This window comes from Fusarium solani (assembly GCF_023522795.1).
Source record: "Fusarium solani strain SB1 chromosome Unknown bctg00000001, whole genome shotgun sequence".
Classification (NCBI taxonomy): Eukaryota; Fungi; Ascomycota; class Sordariomycetes; order Hypocreales; family Nectriaceae; genus Fusarium; species Fusarium solani.
Window position 1 is genome coordinate 2,615,196 of NW_027072156.1, and position 22,645 is coordinate 2,637,840.

Genomic DNA, 22,645 nt, shown 5'->3' on the forward strand with positions numbered 1-22,645 from the left:
GCATCAGCACTTCATGACCATTCTGTTCATTAACTATCTGACCCCCTACCCTATCCGCCTCCCAAAACATCTCGGTTGTTCGTGTCCAAGCAATACGCTACAATCGCACTCGCTGCCTTCACTCCACGAATGAGGGTATCAGGTGCCTTTCCATCCAGCCAGGTATCAAGAAAACACTGCCCAAAAAACCCAACAAATCTTGCCCACTTGCTCCCTTCTGACTGTACCAAACAGCCAATACCGTCCGTCATATTGCCAACCGTCTAGATATCCTCCTCTTCTACACAACACCTAGCTCTTCATCGCCGTGGCAAGTTGTTCCGCCCAAAGTTGCCCGAGAACGCGGGCCCTCCACCAGCATTCCATCCCTGTGTCACGCTGTTCTTGACGATAAGAGCTGCCGCTGCCGTAGCCGCCTGTCGCTCCTTCTGGCGATGCCGTTCCTTGAGATAGTGCGCCGCCTCAGGTCGCATGCGGAGGATGCGCAATATCATATCATCGCTCGGGTCTGCCTGTGCCTCTCGACGCTTCGCCTCCTTAGCCTTGCGCATGGTGCCCAGGTTGCGGCTCATCATGATACTCTTTCCACGCCGGATCGTCCCCATGCTCGCAAAGGCACTGGCACTGCCCAGCGACGCTCCGAGCGCCGCCGGGGCAGAGAGCCGGTTCTGCTGCTGGTTCTGCTGCTGGAGGGCCTGCTGTGCCCGCTGCGCCGTTGCGGCCGCCATCCGCTCCGACTCTCGGATCAAACTGTTAGTGTCCTCGAAGTAGAAGAAGTTCAGCGACGCCAACTCGTGCCACTTAGGCGACTTCAGCGTCTCCGCTGGGACACCCAGCTGCTCTCCTGAATCGTCCTTGGCATTGAAAAAGGAAAAGAGTAGATCTAGCCACCGGTACACAATGTCCAACTCCTTTCGTGTAAGGGGCCGTTGTTGCGAAGGCTTTTCTGATAGGGGTGGCACCAAAAGATGCTCAATCACCATCAGAACCTCCTTCCAGAGTCGTGCCATGACGGCATCCATCGTGGCCTTAGTCAATGTCTGCTTCATGATGGCAAAGTTCTCATCGAAGTAGGCAAACAGAGGATTCAGCACTGCATCAATCTGGGCTGGGGTCGCCGTGGGCGCGGCTGATGCCCGCTTCTTCCAGAGGCTCGTTACCGATGCACCAATGCCACCGGTGCCCAGCAGATGTCTGAGAGTCTCGAGAGACAATGTGCTGTTGATCTGAGAGGTGAGCTGTTAAGTATTAGCACTCTGTCCTCTGTAGTGATTCGGGCGATACCATACCTTATCCGTAACCTTTCGGACCATGTCTCTCTCAGTGCGCTTGAGATGTCTAAAGGCCTTTCCAAAGTGGAACTGAATGTCATCACGCTCACCCTCCATGCTGACTCTGATCAGCAATCGACCCTGGAGGTCCAGAGGTAGCCAAAACTCCCGAGGCAAGTAGTCGCCGAAGTGGAGGGGATCCAATTTGAGTGACGTTCGTCCCACGTAGTCATGATCGCCAAATGTATCGTAATCCCAGATCGTCGCAATCATATTGACCGACCCTTGAACTGTGATGTCAAAGGTCTCATCCCAGCGTGGGTTCAGGTTCTTCTGAATGATCCTTGTCTTGTGCAGTCGCTTTTGATATTCGTCACCAAACACCACGTAAGGATCACTGAACCCGTTGGGATCACAGGCCTTGAGGTCCTCGGCCTCAACCACCTTGATCGTAAAGGTGTACTTGTTGGGCCTGCGTGTCTTCTTCTTGGGTCCGTCAATGCTCTCTAGCAGAGCGGCGCAAGCGTCGGGGTCCATAGCCCTCTCAAGCTTATCCAACTCTTGCATAGCATACTCGATATTGTTGAGCTTGACAAAGGACTAGGCAAGGGTTAATATCCGTATGGTTAGGACTATGGTTCGTGAGTGTGGTGCTTACCTCTGAGTAAAACTGGAAGGGCTCAACCCTTTCCTTGTTGTTCCAAGCATCCTTTGCATACTTCATCCACTTCTCCTGAGTGGTCTGAGTCTGTGCGGCCAACTCCTCGGCTGACGGGCGATCCATCTCCTTTGCAAATCGCTGGTCCACAATCTCACAGTACTTTCCAATACCAATCGAGAATGCCCTCGAGAGAGCCGTCATGAATCTGGCATGGTGTTCCCGGTTGTCCCAGTTGAGCTGGAAGATGGTCTCAAGTGTCTGATTGAAAAACATGAACATATCAATGATGGACACACTGTGCCGGTCCGAGTCTCGGGGGATGTCATCTGGGTTCTCAGTGCGGACCTGGAACTGGTCCTGCTTGATGGCCTGTTCGACGTATTCTTCCATCCTGCCTTCGGCAGCGTTGATCCAGCGCCACACAAAGTCAACCAAGAGGTTCTCGATGTTGAATGCAAAGGGTCGGCTAGGGAGATTTTCAGAGTGAATCTGGCGGATCGCAACAAGCTCCCTGTATAGGTCGAATCCGTCTTGGATATCGTGCTCGGCGCCGGTCTCCTCGCCCATTCCCAGAATGGACTCAAGGATCGCCTTCGCGTCCTCCTCAAAGCGCGGGAATATCTCCTCAACCAGGATGGTGAAGGGATTTACACCCATGATCTCGGGATTCTTCTTGTATCGCTTCTTGATTCTTTCGCAATGCTTGATGACTGTCTTGCCAAGTTTCACCACGTTGCCAAACACCCAGTCATTTCTGTCCGCTGAGATCTCCTTTTCCATATTCTGACGGTACAGTTCCTTGGCTTGTTCGTGGAGACTTTGAGTCAGATGTGCCGCAAATTCAGACGCAGCTTCAGCTCTTGGAGAGAAGCAGGGGTCGTTGAAGATGTGGTTGCTTAGAATGTACTGGATGACTCCAATATCGGGGGCCTTGGCTGCGTAACACTGATCCATCTGATCATACAGCTCACGTAATAACGTCTCGTAAAGGTTATGGAGAGTGTGCTGATAGACGGCAAAGTCATGGACTGTCCAACGACTCGGATCGATTTCAGTGAGGGGAGTACTGTAGTGTGACATATGGGGAGGCTTCTTGGGCTCTGGGAGTGGTGCCTTGACAAAGTCTAGAACAGCGTCCAACTCGTCGGGGAGAAGTTCCCGATCCATAAAGTTGCGTGACGCAACCTCGAGCAATGTGATGAGTCTGGAGAATTGGGGCACTCTCCATCTCACACAGAGCTCGGTTAGGAGGTCCATGGACTGCTTTGACAGGGGTTGATATTCAAGATCAGGGTCGTTGTTGATCTGGTCAAAGGTCATGGCATGCTGAAGGATATACTTGAAGAAGGCTCTAGGATCCGGCGGAGTGAATGTGTAGATGTTGCCCTCCACTGCTCGGATGCCGGAATCACCAAGGTTTAGGGAAGCAAGGTTAAGAGACGGATCAAAGGCCATGGAACCGTCGTTTGATTGAGAAAGGGCACGGCTGAGGTCTGCATAGGCTCGATCGTCATAAGTAGACTGAGGCCTACTGGACAAGCCTTGGTCCAAGGCACCAGCCGACGTCTTTGCCAGCTCTGGCTTGGCAGTCAGGATATCGAGCATCATCTGCGAGAGATGGGTGGCTTCGGACTTTTGCCACTCCAAGAAAGCGTCTTCCACATCAAAGTCCTGGCTCCTCAGAGCACCAGGCATGTTCGCGCTGAGCCTAGCCTGGTAGGACTTTAGGTCTTTGAGGGCAGCCTCCTCTGTCCACGACTGCTTGTTTTCATTGATCTCGGCTTGCGCTTCAGAGAGACTCATACCAAAGATCCTGGCCACTTGCTGAACAAGGGGCATGTCCTTGACGTCGTAACTCAGGGGCACGATAACTTCGATGGTTGTGCCAGCGCCATCGGATCCACTACCGACCAGGTTCTGGTCATTTGTGAGCAGCTTCTTCTCGAGTGAATTGAGCTTGGACAAGAGTTCGGGCTTATCGCTGCCGTGATCATGAAGAATAGCGCTAAGAAGACGAACAAAGAGGGCGAGGTGTCGATCAGGGAGGAGTTTCCATGAGTCGTCGTCTGGAGCAGCACCCTTCTGCGCCGCCTTCGTAGCAGCAGAGTAGAACATGAGAATGAGAGGCTCCACCTTCCTCTCCTTGTCAATGGTTCTCTTGAAGTTGTCCTCGGAAAAGGTGATGTAAGCTTCAGCAAACGTCCGTTTGATAGCAGCGTCATTGAAACCGGGGACACGCTCCTGGCCCTTGACTACGTTGGTCACCCGGCTGAGCACCTTGTACGAAAAGTTGTGCGGCAGCTTCATGCTGGACGAAGAGCCTGATGTGAATTCCTGCACCAGCATACCGACACTGGTATGGGTTCTGACAGGTTGCTTCGGGGCGGGGACATATTGTTTTCGCTTGGTCTTGGGTTGCAAGAGGTAATGTAGGTAGGCAGAGCGCAAGGCGAAGCTGCGAGCATCGTCATGTTCAACGACGATGGGCTGGGCTCTGGATGTCGCGCGGGCTCTGCCGATATCCCTACTGCTGCCCATGCGGCGGCTGGGATTGTACGAGTGTCGAGATGACATGGCGGCGGCGGCGGTCGAGGGCTGACGGCGGCGTGGACGGTGAGGATTTGAAAGAGCGATGGGGTTGCTCAGGACGCGAGATGATGCCCAGTGTGGTCTATATCTACGCGCCCCAGCTCATGGCAACCGGCGGCGGTTCGAGAGTAAGATGGCGCCAGCAAACGTCGATGCTGATGGAGGAGAAAGTGGGAGGGGAACGGAGCCTGGTCTGAGCGAGCCAAGGGAGACAAGTAGCGAGGGGTCTTGGATGCTGATGTAGAGAGAGTAACAGATATGCGGTGAGTTTGCGAATGGAATGACAAGGTGCGATTGTGATACAAAGACCTTTGAGTCGGTCGCGAGATGATTTTTTTTTTTGACTCTGGAACTTTGGTTAGAAGTCCGCTGATGGGAGATTGACGGTGTGAAGTGATGGAGGAAGTAGGAGTTGCCCCGTCGCCTCCTTCAGTCAATCTGATTGATCCGTGCGATAAGCAGTAGCAAGGTAGGTACCAATACGAAGGGGGGGAGAAAGCGGTAAAGACAGCCAAGCCAGCTCAGCAAGTTGAAAGGAGTGATTAGCTGAAGAGATGTGATAGCGGCGCACTGCAATTTTGGTGTGACGGGCAGACAATGACGATCGCTCTCGAGATGGAGGCAGCTGAAGGTCTGCTCAAGTCGTGAAAGATACTACGGCGCATACAGCATTAACACCAGGTTGTCCTGCGAATGTGGGCAGCCGCTGGATGCTACAGCGCCCAAACAAAGCCCAAACCCCAAAGCTCAGCCCAAATGATGGAACGCAACGTCATCCATCCAAGTTGGATCCATGGGCTGAGAGCCTGACACGCGCCAGGGATATCCAATGGCTCCATCCCCTGGGCAGGACCCTGAGAAGCGCTAACTTTGCGCTACTGCCCGCCCGAGCTCGGGCGCTTGCTTTCTGTCTTTTGCTCGGGCTCCTGAAGGTCGGGTCGGAGGCTGCGCTACTCGAACGCCGTATCCGCCACAACCAATCTCATGATGGATTCATGGTGGCTGAGACGTCTTGACAATGGGAGACATGGGTTCGGCGAATAGCGAAGGTAACAGAGGATGAGATATTAATAACAAGGGAACTAGAAAACGTCATCTCTCTTTCAGGTACCGTACTATTGGTATCATACTGGCTGCAACCATTCTCATTGTCATTTGTAGATCTGGACCTGATAAGACTCCTTTCATTCCACCATGCATTCACTTGTCATGCAAGGCATTCCAATCAAGTCAAAGAATGAATCTGTATTCGTCATTAGAACAATCAAGATATGTGTGCGTGTAGAAGGAAAGTGGAATAATTAGTTGAACCCCTAGGATGAAAGATGACATACCACTGTCGTTCTGTTAGTCTCATGGCCGTTATTGGTGTCTCGACCGGCCGAGATCTAGACCAGCCTCGACCCTCATCGGAAATATGCCAGAATCTCGTATAAGCTGCATAACTACGTACCCAGTGTACAGATATAGCCTTGTACGACTGCAATAATATGCAGGACGGCTGAGCCACAGCTTGTCAGTAAGATGGCAGACGTGTACGAGCCACCTTCTTTTGCAAACAAAGACATTCATGGCAGGGCATCATGTGTTTCTGTCCTCGTGTTCTTAGCACTAGGACCGGATTGACAGCTCACGAGGACGCTGAAGTCGCTGCCCTCCAGATTTGGAAGCCACCTGTTCGCATGCATCTTGGTTGTAATTCGCCACAAACCATGTGCTCTATCACCTCGAGGCTGCTGAAGCAAACAACTTGGTTGTGCCTTGATTGACATGACTGGCTATCACCACCTGACTTGGGATGGATGACGAGCAGCCTCTCGACGATTGGGTAACAATCTGGAGCTGGAGGTTAAAGGACTCTAACCCCGCCCAAAGAGGAGCCACGGCCATGGATCCTGGACGTCGAATGCCTGAAAGGATCAGCAGCAGCAGTTCCTTGTCTGGAGAATCAAGGATCGGGCCAGGGTTCTGGAGTCGGGTGCCCTTGAAATGACTGTGTGACAGTGTGACCGGGGAGCGAGGTCACTGGGGTTGAGCGGGAAAAGGGCCATGTCAAGCGCAAGTGTGGTTAGCACTCGCACTCTTGGCACTGTACGACTGTCAGAGCGCCAAACCACCTACCGAGTTTGGGCTGAGACCGCCGTTGGCGCATTTAGCTACAGGCGCCGCCGCCCCAGCCGAAGCGCCCACCAGGAGCGCCGTTACGTTTCAAACCTGCTGGCACAAATGATTGATTGCGCGGGAGGATAGGACTGGACGGGACAGGCTGGGCAGCTCGATATCTCCAATTTTAGAAGCTCCACGTACCTGCACTTGCTACTGGCGCTGGCTTGTGTTCAATGTCACTGATGCTGTGCCTTTGTCGGACCGCTGATCCAACAACAGACAAGGAACCTAGCCGACTTGATCCAAACAATGGATGGCCCCTCCGAGGATCAACTTCTGTTTGAGAGACCCGGGCTTGTTCTGTTTCGCAAGGGTCTCGGGCCGGATAAAGGCCAGTACCCTGTTTTCCTCGGTGCTAGACTCCGTACTCAGCATCCGTAAACTGAACCTGAACCTGAAAGTAGAAGCCGGGGTTAGGTAGGTAGTCTCTTCATAGAGGGTGGTTCATAATAGAGGGTGGGAGGTGGAGGGTGGATTGTCACAAAGAAATGCCCATGACACCACCAACAGACGAGATCAGACCTCTATATGTGTGATACATATTGATGACCGAGATCATGAAGTGTACCAAAAGTGGAAAAAGGACAGACAAGAACGCCAAGGTTTGTTGATCGCTGCGAACTGGCTTTCCAATTCTGCAGCCATTCTCCATAGAAGCACCTTGTGTGGATTGGATGAATGTCTCATGTACGACCGGCGCCGCATCCCCGACAAGCAGCAAGCAACCAACTTACTTACATACGTACATGCAAAGACCCTGCCGAGCCAAAGTAAAACACCGACGACTAATTTGCCTGTTGGGGCCAGAGGACGAACATCCCGGGTCTTTGCTTTATCTGTCTGGCCGAGGGCTGCTGCTAAATACAAACTTCCATTCTGTGGGATTCGACGCGTGCATTCTTCTTCTTTCTTCCTCCCCCGACTGAAGTGATTCTACGCCTTAGTTATCCATTGCAAGACAGGGCGAGAGAACCATCCTCTCTCTTGCTTCACTCTTGTTCCCCTCCTCCTCTTTTCATCCGCCTCCCCCCGCCAACCAACCATCGGCCGCTCGCCCGCAGCTTCTCCGTCGTCTCTCTGCCCGCCTTAACCTTGACATCCGTCTTTCGTCGCCGCCTGAAGAACATCCCCCAGTCGCTTTCTTCATCTATCCCAGTAATCGCCGGCATTACGACACCCACAGGCAGCAGTACTATTATCAGAGCGCCATTTTATGACTGCCTGTCCCGCCGCGCACTCGACGCCTCGATACTTACGTCGCCCCTCGTGCTTCGCGCATCCGCTAAATACATAGACGACACGCCCATTCCCGAGGCGGTCGCGAACGTTCAGCCCGCCTGCGCCCGCGCCCTGAGCCACAACCAGCCAGCGAGTCTGCATCCTGCGACTCCGACATCATTTCTACAGCTAGTCGAGGTGCGAGTGGGCCACTCCGGTTGGCTCAGCGCCAGATGACGGTCCCCCTTGTCCCGCCCTGAGCCCCGCGCTACCACGATTCGTACTGGCAGTATCCTGTCCTTGCTGGCCTGCTGCTACTGCTGCGACTGCTGCTGCTCGCTCGCTGTCACGGTGTCACGGTGTCGCCTGTCGCCTGTTTCGCCGTTGTGCGCCCCCGGTGTGCGTGCGTTCGTCGCTCCATCTTAAAAAGATCCCGACAGCTCCAGTTGTTGGGTCCGGCCGCGACTGTTTCCGTCCCCCGTCTCTCGCCGCTCGCCGCCCTCTCATCGCGACTCAACAATGGGTATCGTCAGCAGCAAGCCCGACGACGGGGCTGCTCTCTACCTGAGAGATCAGAACCGATGTACGTTGATTTGTCCTTCCCCGCGTTTTCTCGCTGTGATCCCGCTCCCGCTCCGAGTCCTTGTGGCTTGTTCCTCCAAACTGACCGACTCCGTCTCCTAGTGAACATATCTTCCTTGGTCGTTACAAGCCCACGGAAGCGAACCTCTGTTAACATTGTCCCCAATGCATATCCAACTACCAAGATAACCGCTCAGAGAACGCTCGGCGACACATCTCCCATAGAATTTGTTCAGGTTGGTTTGCGCCGCTTCCCCCAGCTTCCCCTCCTCCCATCAGTCTTCGACCTTTGTTTGCAGCTCCTGACCCGCCCCAGGATCCCGACCCCTCAAACCCGAGCGGTGCACCGAGTTTTCTAATCAAGCTGAGCAACGATGACGAGCTCATATTCTCCTTCACATTTGTCATGCGCCAGTCGCAGGGCCAACCTGACGCAAATCCCGGCCCCATCGATACCAGCATTTCCGGCCTCACCTATGTCAACGCCTCCAACCCCAGAGAAGTCGAGAACCTAGTGACTCGAGAGTTCCATGCCGACCCGAATCTACACAAGAATGCCAACGTGGCCTTGGTTGGTGACTATTCAACCGGTGGAAGCCCGTCAGTGACATTCGAGTGGACATGGAAGTGGAAGCCGCCGAAGCCCACAGAGGACAGAGGTGGCGGATGGAGGAACTCGTGCAGCGTACTGTTTTCCTTTCTGTTACTTGACGAGTGCATACTGACCCAAGATGTAGTTTGTTGAGTACGATTCTCGAGCCCATCGGCTGCACACATTGGCGAGCTTCTCCTATTTTGTTGCAGGTATTAACTTCCTGACCCAACATTTATGCCTCTCGCCCGCTCACACTCTTCCAGGCACAGGCGCATCCTTGAGCCATCCGAACTCGCCCTCTCCTCCTTTCCTCCTAGCATCCCCGCCCAAGATTCGAGTTGCCTCGTCCCAATCAGTAGACTCCCGCATGACCGTTCCGGATATCCTCGACGAACCCGTCTCGCCCTTGATGCCTACCGCCGAGGTACCACCTACACCCTCGTTCAGGGAAGCGAAGGAGCCTGTCAAGGTGGACGTACCTTGTCCCAAGCCTGGAGATGAAGTCATGGTCAGCGACGACGGTCCAGTCTTTCGGGCCACCCTCAAGGCTCTAGAGCAAAAGACGGGCAACATGAGGACCCAGATGAAAAAGGTTCTGAAGAAGGCCGAACACGCACACGCATGTCAAATCGAAGCCAACGACGCCTTCCTCGCCTTCGTTGACTCGCTCCGAGATGCTGCGTCAACCAACGCCAACGCCGTCCAACCCGCTCTGGAGCACTACTTTGACAAGATTGCGCGAGAGATTCTAAGCTTTGAGCGCCAAAATACCTATAACCTCCAAAAGATCATCATCGACCCTGTAGCAAAGCTATACCAGGTCGACATCAAGCAGGCCGAGTCGAAGAAACGAGACTTTGAAGAGGAGAGCAAAGATTACTATGCATACGTATCCCGCTACTTGGGGCAACGTCAGGACTCGGTCAAGGCTAAGAAGCTTGCGGAGGCCGATTCCAAGTACCAGAATAAGCGACGCAACTTTGAGCTCAAGCGGTTCGACTATTCCAGCTTCATGCAGGACCTCCACGGAGGTCGAAAGGAACAGGAAGTTTTGTCTCACCTTACGAAATTTGCCGACTCCCAAACAAGGGGATTCCTCGCGACAGCCAAGAAAATCGAAACCCTCCTGCCACAACTTGAAGCGCTATCGAATGAGGTTCAGGAAGCTGACAAGGAATATCAATATCAGCGACGTGAGCGCGAAGAGAAGAGGCGCCTGCTTGAGAAGACCAATACCCCCTATAAAGAGCCTGAGCAGAGCAGCACCATTAGCAGCATCCCTATCGCCACTGCCACTAACGGAAGTGCTGGTAACACCTCGGATTCCGACCTGGGCCGCGCAGATAGCACTGGATCACAGCTTAATTATGGAGCCGCGAGCGCTCCTTCAGCCGTGGAACTATCTAGGTCCCCAGGTAGCGCACAGCCGATGGTAGGAAGCCCCGTCGCGCCATCCAAGTTCAAGGGGATCCGCGATCTTGAGGAGCGGGATAGCTCACAATCGGTTGTCACCCACCGCAAGGAAGGACTCTTGTGGGCGCTCAACAGGCCTGGAGGACATGTTGACCCTCGAAACTTGAATAAACAGGGCTGGCACAAGTGAGTTTCCCAATCATGACGCAGTAGGTATTTGCTGACCCTTTACAGGTTCTGGATCGTTTTGGATCAGGGAAAGCTGTCTGAATATAGCAACTGGAAACAGAGGCTGGATCTCCACATGGATCCCATCGATCTCCGAATGGCCTCAGTTCGAGAAGCTCGGAATGCTGAGCGACGGTTCTGTTTCGAGGTGATCACCCCGAACTTCAAGCGAGTGTACCAGGCTACGTCAGAGGAAGACATGAACAGCTGGATCTTGGCTATCAACAACGCTCTTCAGAGTGCCATGGAGGGCCGAAGCTACCAGGGCAAGCCAACTTCATCGAACGGCGACTCCATCAAGAGAGACATTGGCTCTGTTCTCACAGGCAAGACACAGTCGCTGAGCCACGGCAACCATCACAGCTCCTCCAGCAGCGGCATACCCAGTCGTAGGATCACAGTGGGTGCACGGCCCAGCGCAATCAGAACTCCAAGCTCCGGCTACGACGAGTATCCCGACAGGCTTCTGCAGATGGTTCGGGACAATGATCAAGGCAACATGTGGTGCGCCGACTGTGGTTCCGGATCCAAGGTGGAGTGGGTGTCGATCAACCTGGGTATCATCCTGTGCATCGAGTGCAGTGGCATTCACCGTTCTCTCGGTACCCACGTCAGCAAGGTACGATCTCTGACGTTGGACGTCAAGTCTTTTACGGTCGATATTGTCGAGCTCCTCTTGCTCATCGGGAACCGTGTGTCGAACATGATTTGGGAGGCCAAGCTCGATCAGTCACAGAAGCCAACAGCACAGGCGAGCCGTGAGCAGCGTCTTCGGTTCATCACATCCAAATATGTGGATCGGGCATTTGTAGAGCCCATCTCACCGACGCTATCACGATACGCGACAGCAGATGAGACTCTGCTGGCCGCTATTAAGAAAAACGAGATCCAGCAGGTGCTGTACGCCCTGGCACTTAAGGCGAACCCAAACACTGTCGACAAGATGAGGGGCACTCACGCTGTATGGCTTGCTCTGGCTGCGGCAGACCCGGCAGCCCCGTCTCCTACCCCTGTGTCGGCAGCCGATGACGGCAAGTCTGTGCCGTTCCCAGTAGCGGAGCTGCTGGTCCAGAACGGGGCCGAAATCCCTTCAGCGATGCCGGCGTTCCCTCTGGGGCGCTTTGCGCAGCTCTACGTAGAGCAGAAGCGTGGGCGTGGGGTAACTGGGAGCTCTGGCGATGCAGTCCCCTCACTACCTGGGACAATGAGTCCAGCCGAGAGGCTTCAGCGTGAGAGAGAAGCTCGACTTCAAAAGCGCGTGAGCACAGGAGGCAGGCTGGCCAGATCTCCCATACCCGAGAAATAGGAACCCGGCTGCTAGGAACGATTGGCAGGCTTGGGTTTCTGCTACTATCTGTATGACCTCTCACGGCCACGGAGCCTGGAGAGCAAATGATTCTGCATTTTTCATTCTTCGTTTTTTTTCTTGGAGGCGATTGGGTTGACGACGACTTCGCTTTGATAATGACGGACGGCAGGCACTTTTGATAAGAGAAAGATGGGTGTCATGGAGTTTACAGGCGTTGACGATCGCTTTCTCCGGACCATGATGGTTGGGAAATGCGACATGAACACAACAGGCGAACTGCAGAGAACAAGGGAGAAGAGGAGATGGATATGGGCATGTTTTGGAGGGAAGGAGGTGTAGAATGGATGGTGGTGGGAGTAGAGCTTTCTTGTTAGAGTGCCAAGTTGTTGGATAGGCACGTCTTGTTGATTATTATACGCCGAGAAGCACACCTAGGCATGGATATTGAATAATGGTAATGCCGAGTTGAGGATGTGGCATATTTGTTTCTGTTCTGTGGTGAATCCTTTGGTGAACTTGAGGCGTTCCGAGGGTTGAAGTTGGAGATAATCCAGATTTCAGTCTCTTGACTGGTCGGTACTCGAGTCATGACGCGCGTGACAAGAGAACATGGGAGTGGGTTAGAAAACGGGCGTCAGGGGAGCATGCGGAACGTCTCATTCCGGCCGACAGCGTGACTCGCCGAGGCTGGCGGATGACGACATGGGGAAAGGTCCATGGGATAAGAACAAGGCTCTAGTGTATGATCATCTGGTGTTTAAGCATGGCCTGGCATCTCGATGGTTGATTGTAGGGTCATCTATGAAGTTGAAGAAGCTGTCCAATGCGATGAGATACAGGAGGATCCACATGTAGGGCACTCGCAGCCCCCTTGTCATGAGTGACAGGAGAGACAGCATCATGTCGGCCTCCTGAACTGGCCTTGTCTGGCTCTCAACTCTTGAGCAGCTCTAGTTACAGGCAGCTGGAGCGAATGGTTCCACTGAAACGAGGCGAGATCCATACCACAGCCCACAGACGGGATGCTGGGCGGGGGCTTATGAACACATCCGCCATCCCTTACAGGCCTGGTGTTGTGCAGGCTGGGTCAGGTACTTGATCGAGCTCCCCGATGCTGTCATGGACGGGCATTGCTACCTGTGACCACTTCGGCTGCGCAGACCTGGTGCTCAAATATATGATGCCCGAACACCTCTCTACAACTCTCACAGGAATCAGTAGTCATTCTTTTAATTATTACAAGCCCCCCCCCCCTTCCTCGAGGCTGTGACTCGCTCGGTAGGTCAACGTGCAAGGGCTAAGTACATGGGGGCCGTACCCAGGTACCTCTAAAGTGGCTTGGAACCAACAAGTACCATCGCCAGGCAGTTGTCGCACCCCAGGTACTTTGGACTCTAGCTCTAGGCTGCCTCCTCCACCATCCGTCAGAAGAACAACCACAAGTCTCTAGGGCCCGTTCGTTCACGGCACATCCCCTTCCCTTCTTTCGCTTCATACATTTGCTTCTTTTCTTTCCCCTTCTTCCTCCCAGGCATCACTTTCTTCCCTTTCCCCACCAGATCAGCGTCCCTGTTCCTGGCCGTCATCTCAGCTCACCCCCATCGTGATCAATTTCACCTGGCTCGTCTCCAGCTTCATCCACAGCTCCCTTTCAGCCATGGCTGACATGGCTCCGCGAAACGAAAAGAGCCAATTGAAGCGTCCGCGTGTCAGTCTTTCCTCTCCTCTGCTCCTCTTGCCCTCGTTTTCCTGCGTTTGCGCTGCCGCTCGCCAGGCATCGTCCGTCTCCGAAGACTCCGTTGCGCGCGCAACGGCTGTCGCGCTCTCCTTATCTTGCCACTCGTGCTGACATCGCTATTCAGGGCTCGCTACCAGAGGACGAAACCGAGACCAAGAAGCCTCGCCGAGCCGAACATCTGTCCCCCGGCGCGCCAGACAAGACTCCCGTCGCCAATAAGCAGCATCTCCCTTCACCCGTCACACACGTCACCGAAGACTCTGGCGACCTCGTCAAGGAGGCCACCGTCACTCCTCCGGGGCAGCGCCAGCAGGAAATCACCCCAAAGAAGACGGAAGACGCCTTTTCCCAAGCCCAGGCGCTGTCCTCGCCACCTCAGGACACCCAGCCGCTCAGCCAGTTTGTCGACCGCCACCCTGCCATCTCTGACGACATTGAGGATGAGGTTCGCGAAGGTGTCTGGGGATACCTGGTTCCCCTAGACCCCAAATATGGCGACAAGCCTATTGTCTTGAAGAAGCGAAGTGCGTGCCCCTTGCCAGAGACAGCTGCCGATGGTGTCAAGAAAGAGGATGTGACCAAGACCAACGGTAAAGCAGTCGCTTTGAAGGAGGAAGAAGCCTACGAGAAGAAGAAGACCAAGGGTGTCCCTTCTGGTGGCTATTTGATAGGCCGCCATCCCGAATGTGGTCAGTAATCTACCCGTCTTGTGTCACCCGAGCACCGCAGTTAACCTGAGCAGACATTGTCGTCAATGACGGAATTGTTTCGAACCGACACTGCCTGATCTTCACCGAGAATAAGGGCAACGACACCGTTGCGATCGTCGAAGACCTCTCGAGCAATGGAACCTACGTCAATGAAGCCATTGTCGGCCGAAATCAGCGTCGCGAACTGGAGGAGCAGGATGAGATTGCCGTCCACGGCAAGGCGCGCTTCGTGTTCCGCTACCCCCAGGCCCGCCAGACAAGCGACTTCTTGCAGCAGTACACGCTTCTGGAGAAGCTTGGCAAGGGCCACTTTGCCGAAGTCTATCTCTGTGTTGAAAAGTCGACCGGCCAGCGATACGCTGTCAAGATCTTCACCAAGCACCCTGGCATGGAGGATCGCTCAAAGACGGAGGGTCTACAGCAGGAAATTGGTGTGCTGATGGGCGTCAGTCATCCCAACGTCCTCTGCCTCAAGGACACGTTCAACGAGCGCGACCGTGTCTACCTGGTGCTTGAGCTTGCGCCAGAGGGAGAGCTTTTCAACTACATCGTTATGAAGCAGAAACTCAGCGAAGACGAATCAAGGAAACTATTCTTGCAGCTGTTCCAGGGCATCAAGTATTTGGTAAGTATCCTGCCTAATGCCTGGTTCGAGTTGAGAACTCACCATGTTTAGCACGAGCGCAACATTGTGCATCGGGATATCAAGCCCGAAAACATTTTGCTAGTTGACAAGAACCTTCATGTCAAGCTCGCCGATTTTGGATTGGCCAAGATTATTGGAGAAGAGTCATTTACGACTACACTCTGCGGAACTCCTAGTTACGTTGCTCCTGAGATTCTGGCCGACTCGAAACAGCGCAAGTACACAAAGGCCGTCGACATTTGGTCCCTGGGAGTCGTGCTCTATATCTGTCTTTGTGGCTTCCCGCCTTTCTCGGACGAGCTCTACTCGCGCGATTTCCCCTTTACTCTGTCCCAGCAGATCAAGAGTGGACGATTCGACTATCCTTCGCCCTACTGGGATTCTGTTGGCGACCCAGCCCGTAAGAATTTCTGCCTTCTGGACACAGCTGTTTACTGACAATGGATGCCTAGTTGACCTAATTGACTCAATGCTGATTGTCGACCCCGAGAAGAGGTTTACAATTGATCAATGTCTCTCACACCCCTGGCTCACCCAGAACGCCCCCAGTGTCAACGACAGCACCGGCGGCCTAGTGGGCGGGCTTGCAGGCCTCGAGGTCAACCGACGAGTGCCGGCTAGAGAGCGAACCCTCCTATCATCGATCAACTCGGTGCAGGTTACAGCCCAGCTCGAGGTGGGCAAGAACAAGAACCCTATCAAGGTGTTTTCCAAGAACAAGGGCCGTGTTACCAACGTTCACAAGGAGGCGGGGCCCGCTTCTCAACGAGCACCCCAAGAATTCATGGAGCTGGGAGGTAAGGGCGATCAAGAACTCTTCGGAGATGAAGATTCGAGCATTTACCCAATAGGTGATAATGCCAGCAAGGTCAAGGCGGGCAAGGCCAAGCGATAAGGCAGCAATAGTTTGCACAACATGGATTTTGGGGTATAGGCGAGTCTGTAACTGGCTGGTGTTGGGTTTCTGTGCGATTGGATGTATTGGATGGTTTTCGATATTGATATTGTTTGTGGTTCTATAGAAGACGGGACTGGCCGCACATGGGGGTTTTGCACGGGGTTTCATATTTGGATTTTCATTTACGGCTGGGAGTCATCTGATTGAGGGCTTATCACTCAGTATGATGGCGGAAGCATTCAGCTTGGATACATGGATGGGCGATCAGCTATCGGTCGAGCCCATGATAACTTACACTACCTTACCTAACAAAAGTCTAGAGTTTGCTTTGCGTGGGTGTGGTTGAAAGTCCTTGTCGGCCCGTCCATTTGTCCGTGCCAGCGCCCTCGCTTAGCGCCCACACATGGCAGAAAAAATGGCGGGGTCCAGTGGGAGAAGTCGAGCCCCACCAGAGAGGGCTACAATCCATCGCCGCTGGGACAAGAATCCTCACATTATTCCGCTCGTCGACCTTGCAACGCCTGCCCGCCTGACGCTCGAGATCGCCCTCCGACCGCGCAGCCTTGCCTTGACGTTGCCCTCGTTCGCATCTTTCGAAGCCGACGCCGGACGAGTCGATCCCACGTCAAAAATCTATACTCAAATCACCCCGCGAGGCAGTCAACACCCGAGCCAATATGGCCGCCCCCAAGACTGCCGGCCAGCCCACTCTGGTCTTTGTCGATGGAGCCTTCGAGGACCTCGCCGCCGAGATGGCCGACTACCTCAAGGCTGAGGATGCCAAGCAGCTCCTGAGCAACGAGAAGGCCCCCTCCACCGAGGATATCGTGGCCAAGCTCGTCTCGGCCTCTGCCGCCCTCAACACCGTCCCCGAGAAGGAGTATACTGCCGCCTCCAACCTCATGATCCACCTGGTGCTGCAGTCCGCCGACCCCAAGAAGTACCTGCCCACCCTCTGCACCACCTTCGCCAAGCCCCTCACCAACTCTCCCGTCCACGGCGTCGGCCTGTCGCTCAACGCCCTGACCACCGTCTTCAACCTGCTCGACCCCAACGACCCCGTCCGCGCCCGCGTCTTTATGGAGATCCTCAAGTTCCTGCGATCGCACGGCATGTACGATGGCCTGCGGACGTACCTCGACAAGCTGCCCGAGTGGCTCGCCGCCTGGGGCACCGATGTCGACTTTCAGCGCAAGATCTATGAGGAGGTTGCCGAGGTGGCCCTGGAGGCCGGCGAGGAGACGTGAGTTGTCCCTGAATTGCGCGGCCAATCTTTGTCTCGGGATATGGAAACCCGGCGTGACAGGTTGAGTTGTGCTGGTGAAGCGGTTTCTAACAATTGTGCAGGCAAGGATACGAGTACATCCTCAAGGCTCTGCGGACATTCGATGGCGACGAAAAGGATGGCGTCTCCTCCGAGGATGCCCAGCGATTATCCCTCCGCGCCGTCAAGATGGCCCTCCTCTCCAGCACCCACTTCCTCTTCCAAGACCTGCGGGGCATCCCCAGCGTGCAGGCTCTCAGCGACTCCCACCCCGTTTACTCGCAACTCCTCGACATCTTTGCCGAGCAGGACCTCGAGGACTACAACGACTTCAACGACGAGCACGAGGGCTGGGTTGAGAAGGAGAAGCTGGATCAGGAGAAGCTCCACCGCAAGATGCGCCTTCTAACCTTTGCCAGCCTAGCGGCCGCCACCCCCAGCCGCGAGATCGAGTACTCCAAGATCACAAGGGCCCTTCAGATCCCCTCAGAGGAGATTGAGATGTGGGCTATTGACGTGATCCGCGCCGGCCTCGTCGAGGGCAAGCTCTCCCAGCAGCGCCAGCACTTCCTCGTCCACAAGGTGACGTACCGCGTCTTTGGCCAGAAGCAGTACCAGGAGCTGGCCACCCGCGTTGACCACTGGCGGTCGACGCTGCAGAACGTCCTCAGCGTCCTGCGCCAGGAGCAGGCCAACGCCAAGGCCCAGAAGGAGCGCGAGATCCAGGACCTCGAGCGCAAGGTCGCCAACGCTGGCCTGGGCGGTAACCAGGAGGGTGGTAACCGCCGCCGCCAGGGTCAGCAGAGGGAGCAGCGGGAGCCCCGCGAGCAGCAGCAGCCTCGCGAGCGAACGGAAAATGACGACTAGAGATGGGAAATGATGAATGGAACACGAAACAAAATCGGGACAAACAGAGTGGAAGGGAGGAAGGGGGGTTCAAAAAGGGGAAGGGGTTTTTCTAGGGAATGGGGGTATTTTTGACATACCTGCTTTGCGTTAATATCGTTGGGCAACATGAGAAATCCAGCGAACGAAGGGTTGCGAATGGCGTAGCCGGTTTCATGAGCATATTGGTCTTTCTATTCCCAGCATTGAGCGGGAGAATGATGTCTCGGTACTCTTCCAATATAGAATCAAAAGTGAACGCCAGTTGACCAGACGATGTGCCTTGCTTGACGTGACGAATGGCATCTTGATTTCACTCGTCTTTGATATATCTTGTAGCATAGATATTTCATTTCAGTTTCTTCTCATGAGCCCACTTCACCCCCTATTTCTCGGCGGCGTGGTCATTCGAGCGTTGATTATACAAAAAGGTAATAGGGATACAAATAGGGCCAGCGGGTCAAGACAACCAAGATAAGAGAAGAGCCAACAGCTGGCGACGACGCGATCCTAAATGTCCCACCTCCCTTTCCAGGTCTATAGGTCAAGTAATTTTAAAAAACCCCTCTACGGTCCAAAACACCCCAGACGTTGCTTCCCCCCATGCAAGACGGCGCTCTCCCCGTGCATGTGAAAGTGCGGTTTATGCAAGTTTATTTCTCAAAAGCTGGGACCCAACCGCTGGGTGAGGACCTTTTGAGTGGTGGCAAAGACCTCGTTGGGTGTAGGAGTGGCGTCTAGCTTGACCACCTTGCCCTCCTTGTCAAAATGGTCGACGACGGGCATGCTGGTCTCAATAAAGGTGCGGAATCGCTTGCGGATGCTCTCGGCGTTGTCGTCTGATCGGCCGCTGGTCTTGCCGCGCTCAAGCAGACGCTTCTCCATGACATCCTCAGGGCAGTCAAAGAAGAGGACAAGCTTGGCGGGGCAGACAGTCTCCTCGAACTTGACAGCCTGGTCCATCTTGCGGGGGAAGCCATCGATCAGGAAACGGCCCTTCTTGTCGCCCGACTTTTGGATGACCTCGGTCATGGCGTTCTCGAGAAGCGCAATAGTGACCTCCATAGGGACGATAAGGCCGTTCTTGATGTAGTCCTTGATCAGCTCGCCGAACTGGGAGCCGGGGCGCTGCTGCTCGGCGCGGAGGAGATCGCCGGCGGAAAGATGAGTGAAGCCGTGCTCCTCGACGAGCTTCGAGCACTGAGTTCCCTTGCCGGCGCCAGGACCGCCGAGGACAAAGATGACAGTCACATCCTCAGGCTTGAAAGTGGGAGTAGACTTTGCGGGCTCGGCAAGCTGTCCAGCGGGGGCCGCGGGGGCTTCGAGTTGAGGTTGCGTAGGCATGTCTGCAGAAGGATGGCAGTTAGTTTGTGAAGATTAGGAGGAGAGTTCAGGAGGAAGTTCTAAGGGTCGAAGAAGGCGGTGGGCATGAATCTGGTCGCAAAGCAACAGTGAAACGTAATGCAGGCCGAGAAGCTCGTCCTCGGGCTGCATGGACCGATGTCTCGGACGGGGCGACGACCCCTCGTACCAGGAGCAGACCCATACCCAGTCCTTGTTGATAACTGAATAGATGAAGGAGAAGCACGGGTGCGTGCTGATTACAAGTAGCTCACCTTTACGGCGGTTGACAAGACCCACGTAGCCGAGAGAGCCTACAGCGATGACGACAAGAAAAGGCCAGAACTTGACAGCGTCGTTGCGCTTCGGTGGCTGAGACGAGTATTGACGGCCGCGTTGAGCTGTACGAAAACCGCGCGGGATAGCCAGGGACGGGCGAGTCGGCAGGGACAGGGAGGATGAAGCTCGAGGGGACAGGCGAGAAGCGACGAATCGCCCCGAGAGGAGGGGCATGCGTGCAGCCATTGGGTGACGTCGATGCGCTTGGGCGCCTTTTTTTCTCTGTGCGGAAAAGGTGAGAGAAGCAAAGAACAGGGAGTCGAGCTGAGCTGAGCTGGCGACTACCGGAGGGCGGTGACGGGCGCAAACGGAGGAGCAATTAGGGCAATTGAAGCCGACCAAAGAGATGAAAAGGAGACGGGGACGAGAAACGAACAAGAAGAGAAGAAAAAGGGAGTGAAAGAGGGTCAAGATTGGATTTGAGAAGGAGGAAGAAGAAGAGGAAGAAAAGTTGACAGCAGGGAGGTTAATGGAGATTAATTATTTTTGGCTAGAATTCGCTACCCAGGTAGGGGAAGGTGCCACCGAGGAGCCACGTTCCCGTCGTTTCTACGGGACGGTACAGCTTCAGCTTCATCAATCAAGGGAAGGATCGGGTCGGATATTAGACGGTCACGAGTCCGATAGGTTCTGGCAGGAGACGCGTAGTCATGTGACTTGACGTTTGTGATTGAAGTGTTATAGTATCCAAACAGAATGCAACATTGGTAAATAATACGAATCCAAGAGATTGCCTTCTTCAACGTCCCCAAGGCATAAAAGAACCATCCAGTGACTACCCGGTTTTGTGCCACGAGGGACCCTGCAAGATCAGATCCATGACGAGATTAACAGCTCGGGTCAATGCCCGTGTGCTACGCCATTTGCGGTCGAGTTCTGCCGATTAACGAACAGATCAGGGCAGAGAGTTTGCTGTTGGAAGGCTACAATACGGAGTACCTGCCCAGGTCAAGGTCCAGGACCAGGTACACCTTGGCAGGTACCAGGTTCTCACCGAAACAATTGTGGCTGGGTTCCCGTTTGACAGCCACATTCGTTTCATCCCAGCCTCCCCCTTTGAGGCTTGACCTCCCTAGCAACAGAGCGACAACGCCAACGCCAACCCCGCAGCCCCTCTGTATCTACCGGCGCCGCGGCAGCTCCCGCTCATCGTCTTTTGACATCAGCCTTAATCGACTCTACCATTTTACCCAGACCTGAAGCCATTGCAAGCCTTACTGTGATTTCGCCGACACTCGAAAACTATGGCCTCGACGCCTCGGGGCAAGAATCGTTACCAGTCAACTCAACAGCCGGAGACGCCCAAATCTGTCAAGAAACGCCTCCACAAAGGCCGTTTCAGTGACGGACATTGGTGGTGTAAGTTTATTTGTCACTTCTCAAAGACATTTCGTTAACATGTTCAACAGGCAACTGTGAGCCTCGGAACAAAGCCAGTCTTCGAGAGACGAGAAAGTCTGGTCCAAACAAGGGCCGCTTCTACTGGAAATGTGACGACTGCGGCTTCTTTCTCTGGTGGGATGAGGCCAAGTCTCGCGAGACGGGTCTCAAGTCTTCTGAGAAAGGTGAATCTTCACGATCCAAGGCACCGGTACTGACACAGCAGTCACTTGTATCCTATGGCTATCAAGTCACTCCTACTCGACATGCGAGTAACATGGATTTCGATGACAGCACAGGATCTGGCGAGGAATCTGACCAAGACCCCCCAATGCCCAAGTCAGCCAAAACCGCGGAGGCGGGTCCATCAAGGGCAGCTGCCTTTCCAGAAACGCCCAGTCGGGGGCCTACTAAGAGAAAGCGAGATGTGTTTGAAGAGGATGAAGACGAAGACGAATTCAGTGACCTCGGCTCGGATGAGGAGAGACAGATGGTTGCCATTGTGGACAAGAGCGCCGAGAAGGCCGCTGCCCAGAAACGATACGAAACGCCGACCAACATGCGCTCTGCCGATGTCATCTCTGGCCTGCCCACTCCAGTGTCCCGTACACTCTTCCCGGGTACCGATTCCAAGCGCCAGAAGCAGGTCTCTTTCGAAGATACACCCTCTCGCCACTCGGTGGCTCTCTCATCCGCCACCATTTCGGCTGGCACAACTCCGTCGAGGACTCCGGCTGGGCTACAGGCAGCCCCTTCCAGCAGCCCTCCCGACAACGGTTACGACGTGACAAACGAGATCATGGGTCTCCTACAAGACCAGAAGGTTGACCCTGGGGTCTTGCGGACTATAAAACACACCTTGACTACGGCAGCCCGTCGTACCAAGGGCATCATCCTTGGTCGTGATTCTGCACGAGCAACCCTCAAGATCCGGGATGAAAAGATTGCCAGCCTGCAAGAGCGCATCACGGCACTTGAGAACAGAGAGCGCATGCACCGCAGCCAGATGACGAACATTAAGGCAAACTTGATGAAGATGTATGATGACAACTGATTTGGTAATGATCCGGTTATGATTTGGTCTTGTTTTGATGCTAGCGATGGAGGTTTACGGAATGGAACTTTGGATGAAGGAATGAACTTGAGGATAGGAGTTAATCCCCTAGATATAGTAGTGATAGTATAGATACCAGTTAGTTATACCCTCTTGAGCAAGTAAATGCAATGCAGATATGGTTCTGCTGGCTGTTGTTTTAATGACTATCAGTGTGAAGAGCTATGATGTCCTTTCATCTTTGACAATCAGGGTACCCGTCTACGATTCTAAAAGCGAGATGACTCAAGAGTCATTTATGTCGTATGGAGTTACGCTTTGAATCGCAATCGATCGATTGCTTCTTCCCTTGCAGAAT

General features: G+C 54.2%; 7 protein-coding genes across 7 annotated transcripts; 4 read left to right on the forward strand and 3 right to left on the reverse strand.

The window, feature by feature from the left end:
- Positions 1–299: 299 nt before the first annotated feature.
- Positions 300–4,506, reverse strand: MRS44_002927 (uncharacterized protein; the record flags this gene model as incomplete). Its single annotated transcript, XM_046268250.2, has 3 exons — positions 300–1,238; positions 1,290–1,871; positions 1,930–4,506. 3 exons carry the CDS (start codon positions 4,504–4,506, stop codon positions 300–302), a joined length of 4,098 nt encoding a protein of 1,365 aa, XP_046137036.1.
- Positions 4,507–8,424: 3,918 nt separating this feature from the next.
- On the forward strand, positions 8,425–12,029 carry MRS44_002928 (uncharacterized protein; the record flags this gene model as incomplete). The annotated part of the gene is made up of 5 exons (XM_065623006.1): positions 8,425–8,488; positions 8,724–9,172; positions 9,225–9,291; positions 9,346–10,681; positions 10,730–12,029. The coding sequence occupies 5 exons, from the start codon at positions 8,425–8,427 to the stop codon at positions 12,027–12,029; spliced, it is 3,216 nt and encodes a 1,071-aa protein (XP_065479078.1).
- Positions 12,030–13,689: 1,660 nt separating this feature from the next.
- Positions 13,690–16,021, forward strand: MRS44_002929 (uncharacterized protein; the record flags this gene model as incomplete). The annotated part of the gene is made up of 5 exons (XM_046268252.2): positions 13,690–13,740; positions 13,895–14,459; positions 14,513–15,105; positions 15,157–15,526; positions 15,579–16,021. 5 exons carry the CDS (start codon positions 13,690–13,692, stop codon positions 16,019–16,021), a joined length of 2,022 nt encoding a protein of 673 aa, XP_046137039.1.
- Positions 16,022–16,701: 680 nt separating this feature from the next.
- MRS44_002930 (uncharacterized protein) lies at positions 16,702–18,155 on the forward strand (the record flags this gene model as incomplete). Its single annotated transcript, XM_046275249.2, has 2 exons — positions 16,702–17,267; positions 17,372–18,155. 2 exons carry the CDS (start codon positions 16,702–16,704, stop codon positions 18,153–18,155), a joined length of 1,350 nt encoding a protein of 449 aa, XP_046137040.1.
- A 678-nt stretch (positions 18,156–18,833) lies between these two features.
- MRS44_002931 (uncharacterized protein) lies at positions 18,834–19,517 on the reverse strand (the record flags this gene model as incomplete). Its single annotated transcript, XM_046268253.2, has 1 exon — positions 18,834–19,517. The coding sequence occupies one exon, from the start codon at positions 19,515–19,517 to the stop codon at positions 18,834–18,836; it is 684 nt and encodes a 227-aa protein (XP_046137041.1).
- Positions 19,518–19,550: 33 nt separating this feature from the next.
- On the reverse strand, positions 19,551–20,039 carry MRS44_002932 (uncharacterized protein; the record flags this gene model as incomplete). The annotated part of the gene is made up of 1 exon (XM_046280780.1): positions 19,551–20,039. One exon carries the CDS (start codon positions 20,037–20,039, stop codon positions 19,551–19,553), a length of 489 nt encoding a protein of 162 aa, XP_046137042.1.
- A 1,058-nt stretch (positions 20,040–21,097) lies between these two features.
- MRS44_002933 (uncharacterized protein) lies at positions 21,098–22,287 on the forward strand (the record flags this gene model as incomplete). Its single annotated transcript, XM_046273525.2, has 2 exons — positions 21,098–21,212; positions 21,263–22,287. 2 exons carry the CDS (start codon positions 21,098–21,100, stop codon positions 22,285–22,287), a joined length of 1,140 nt encoding a protein of 379 aa, XP_046137043.2.
- Positions 22,288–22,645: the final 358 nt, after the last annotated feature.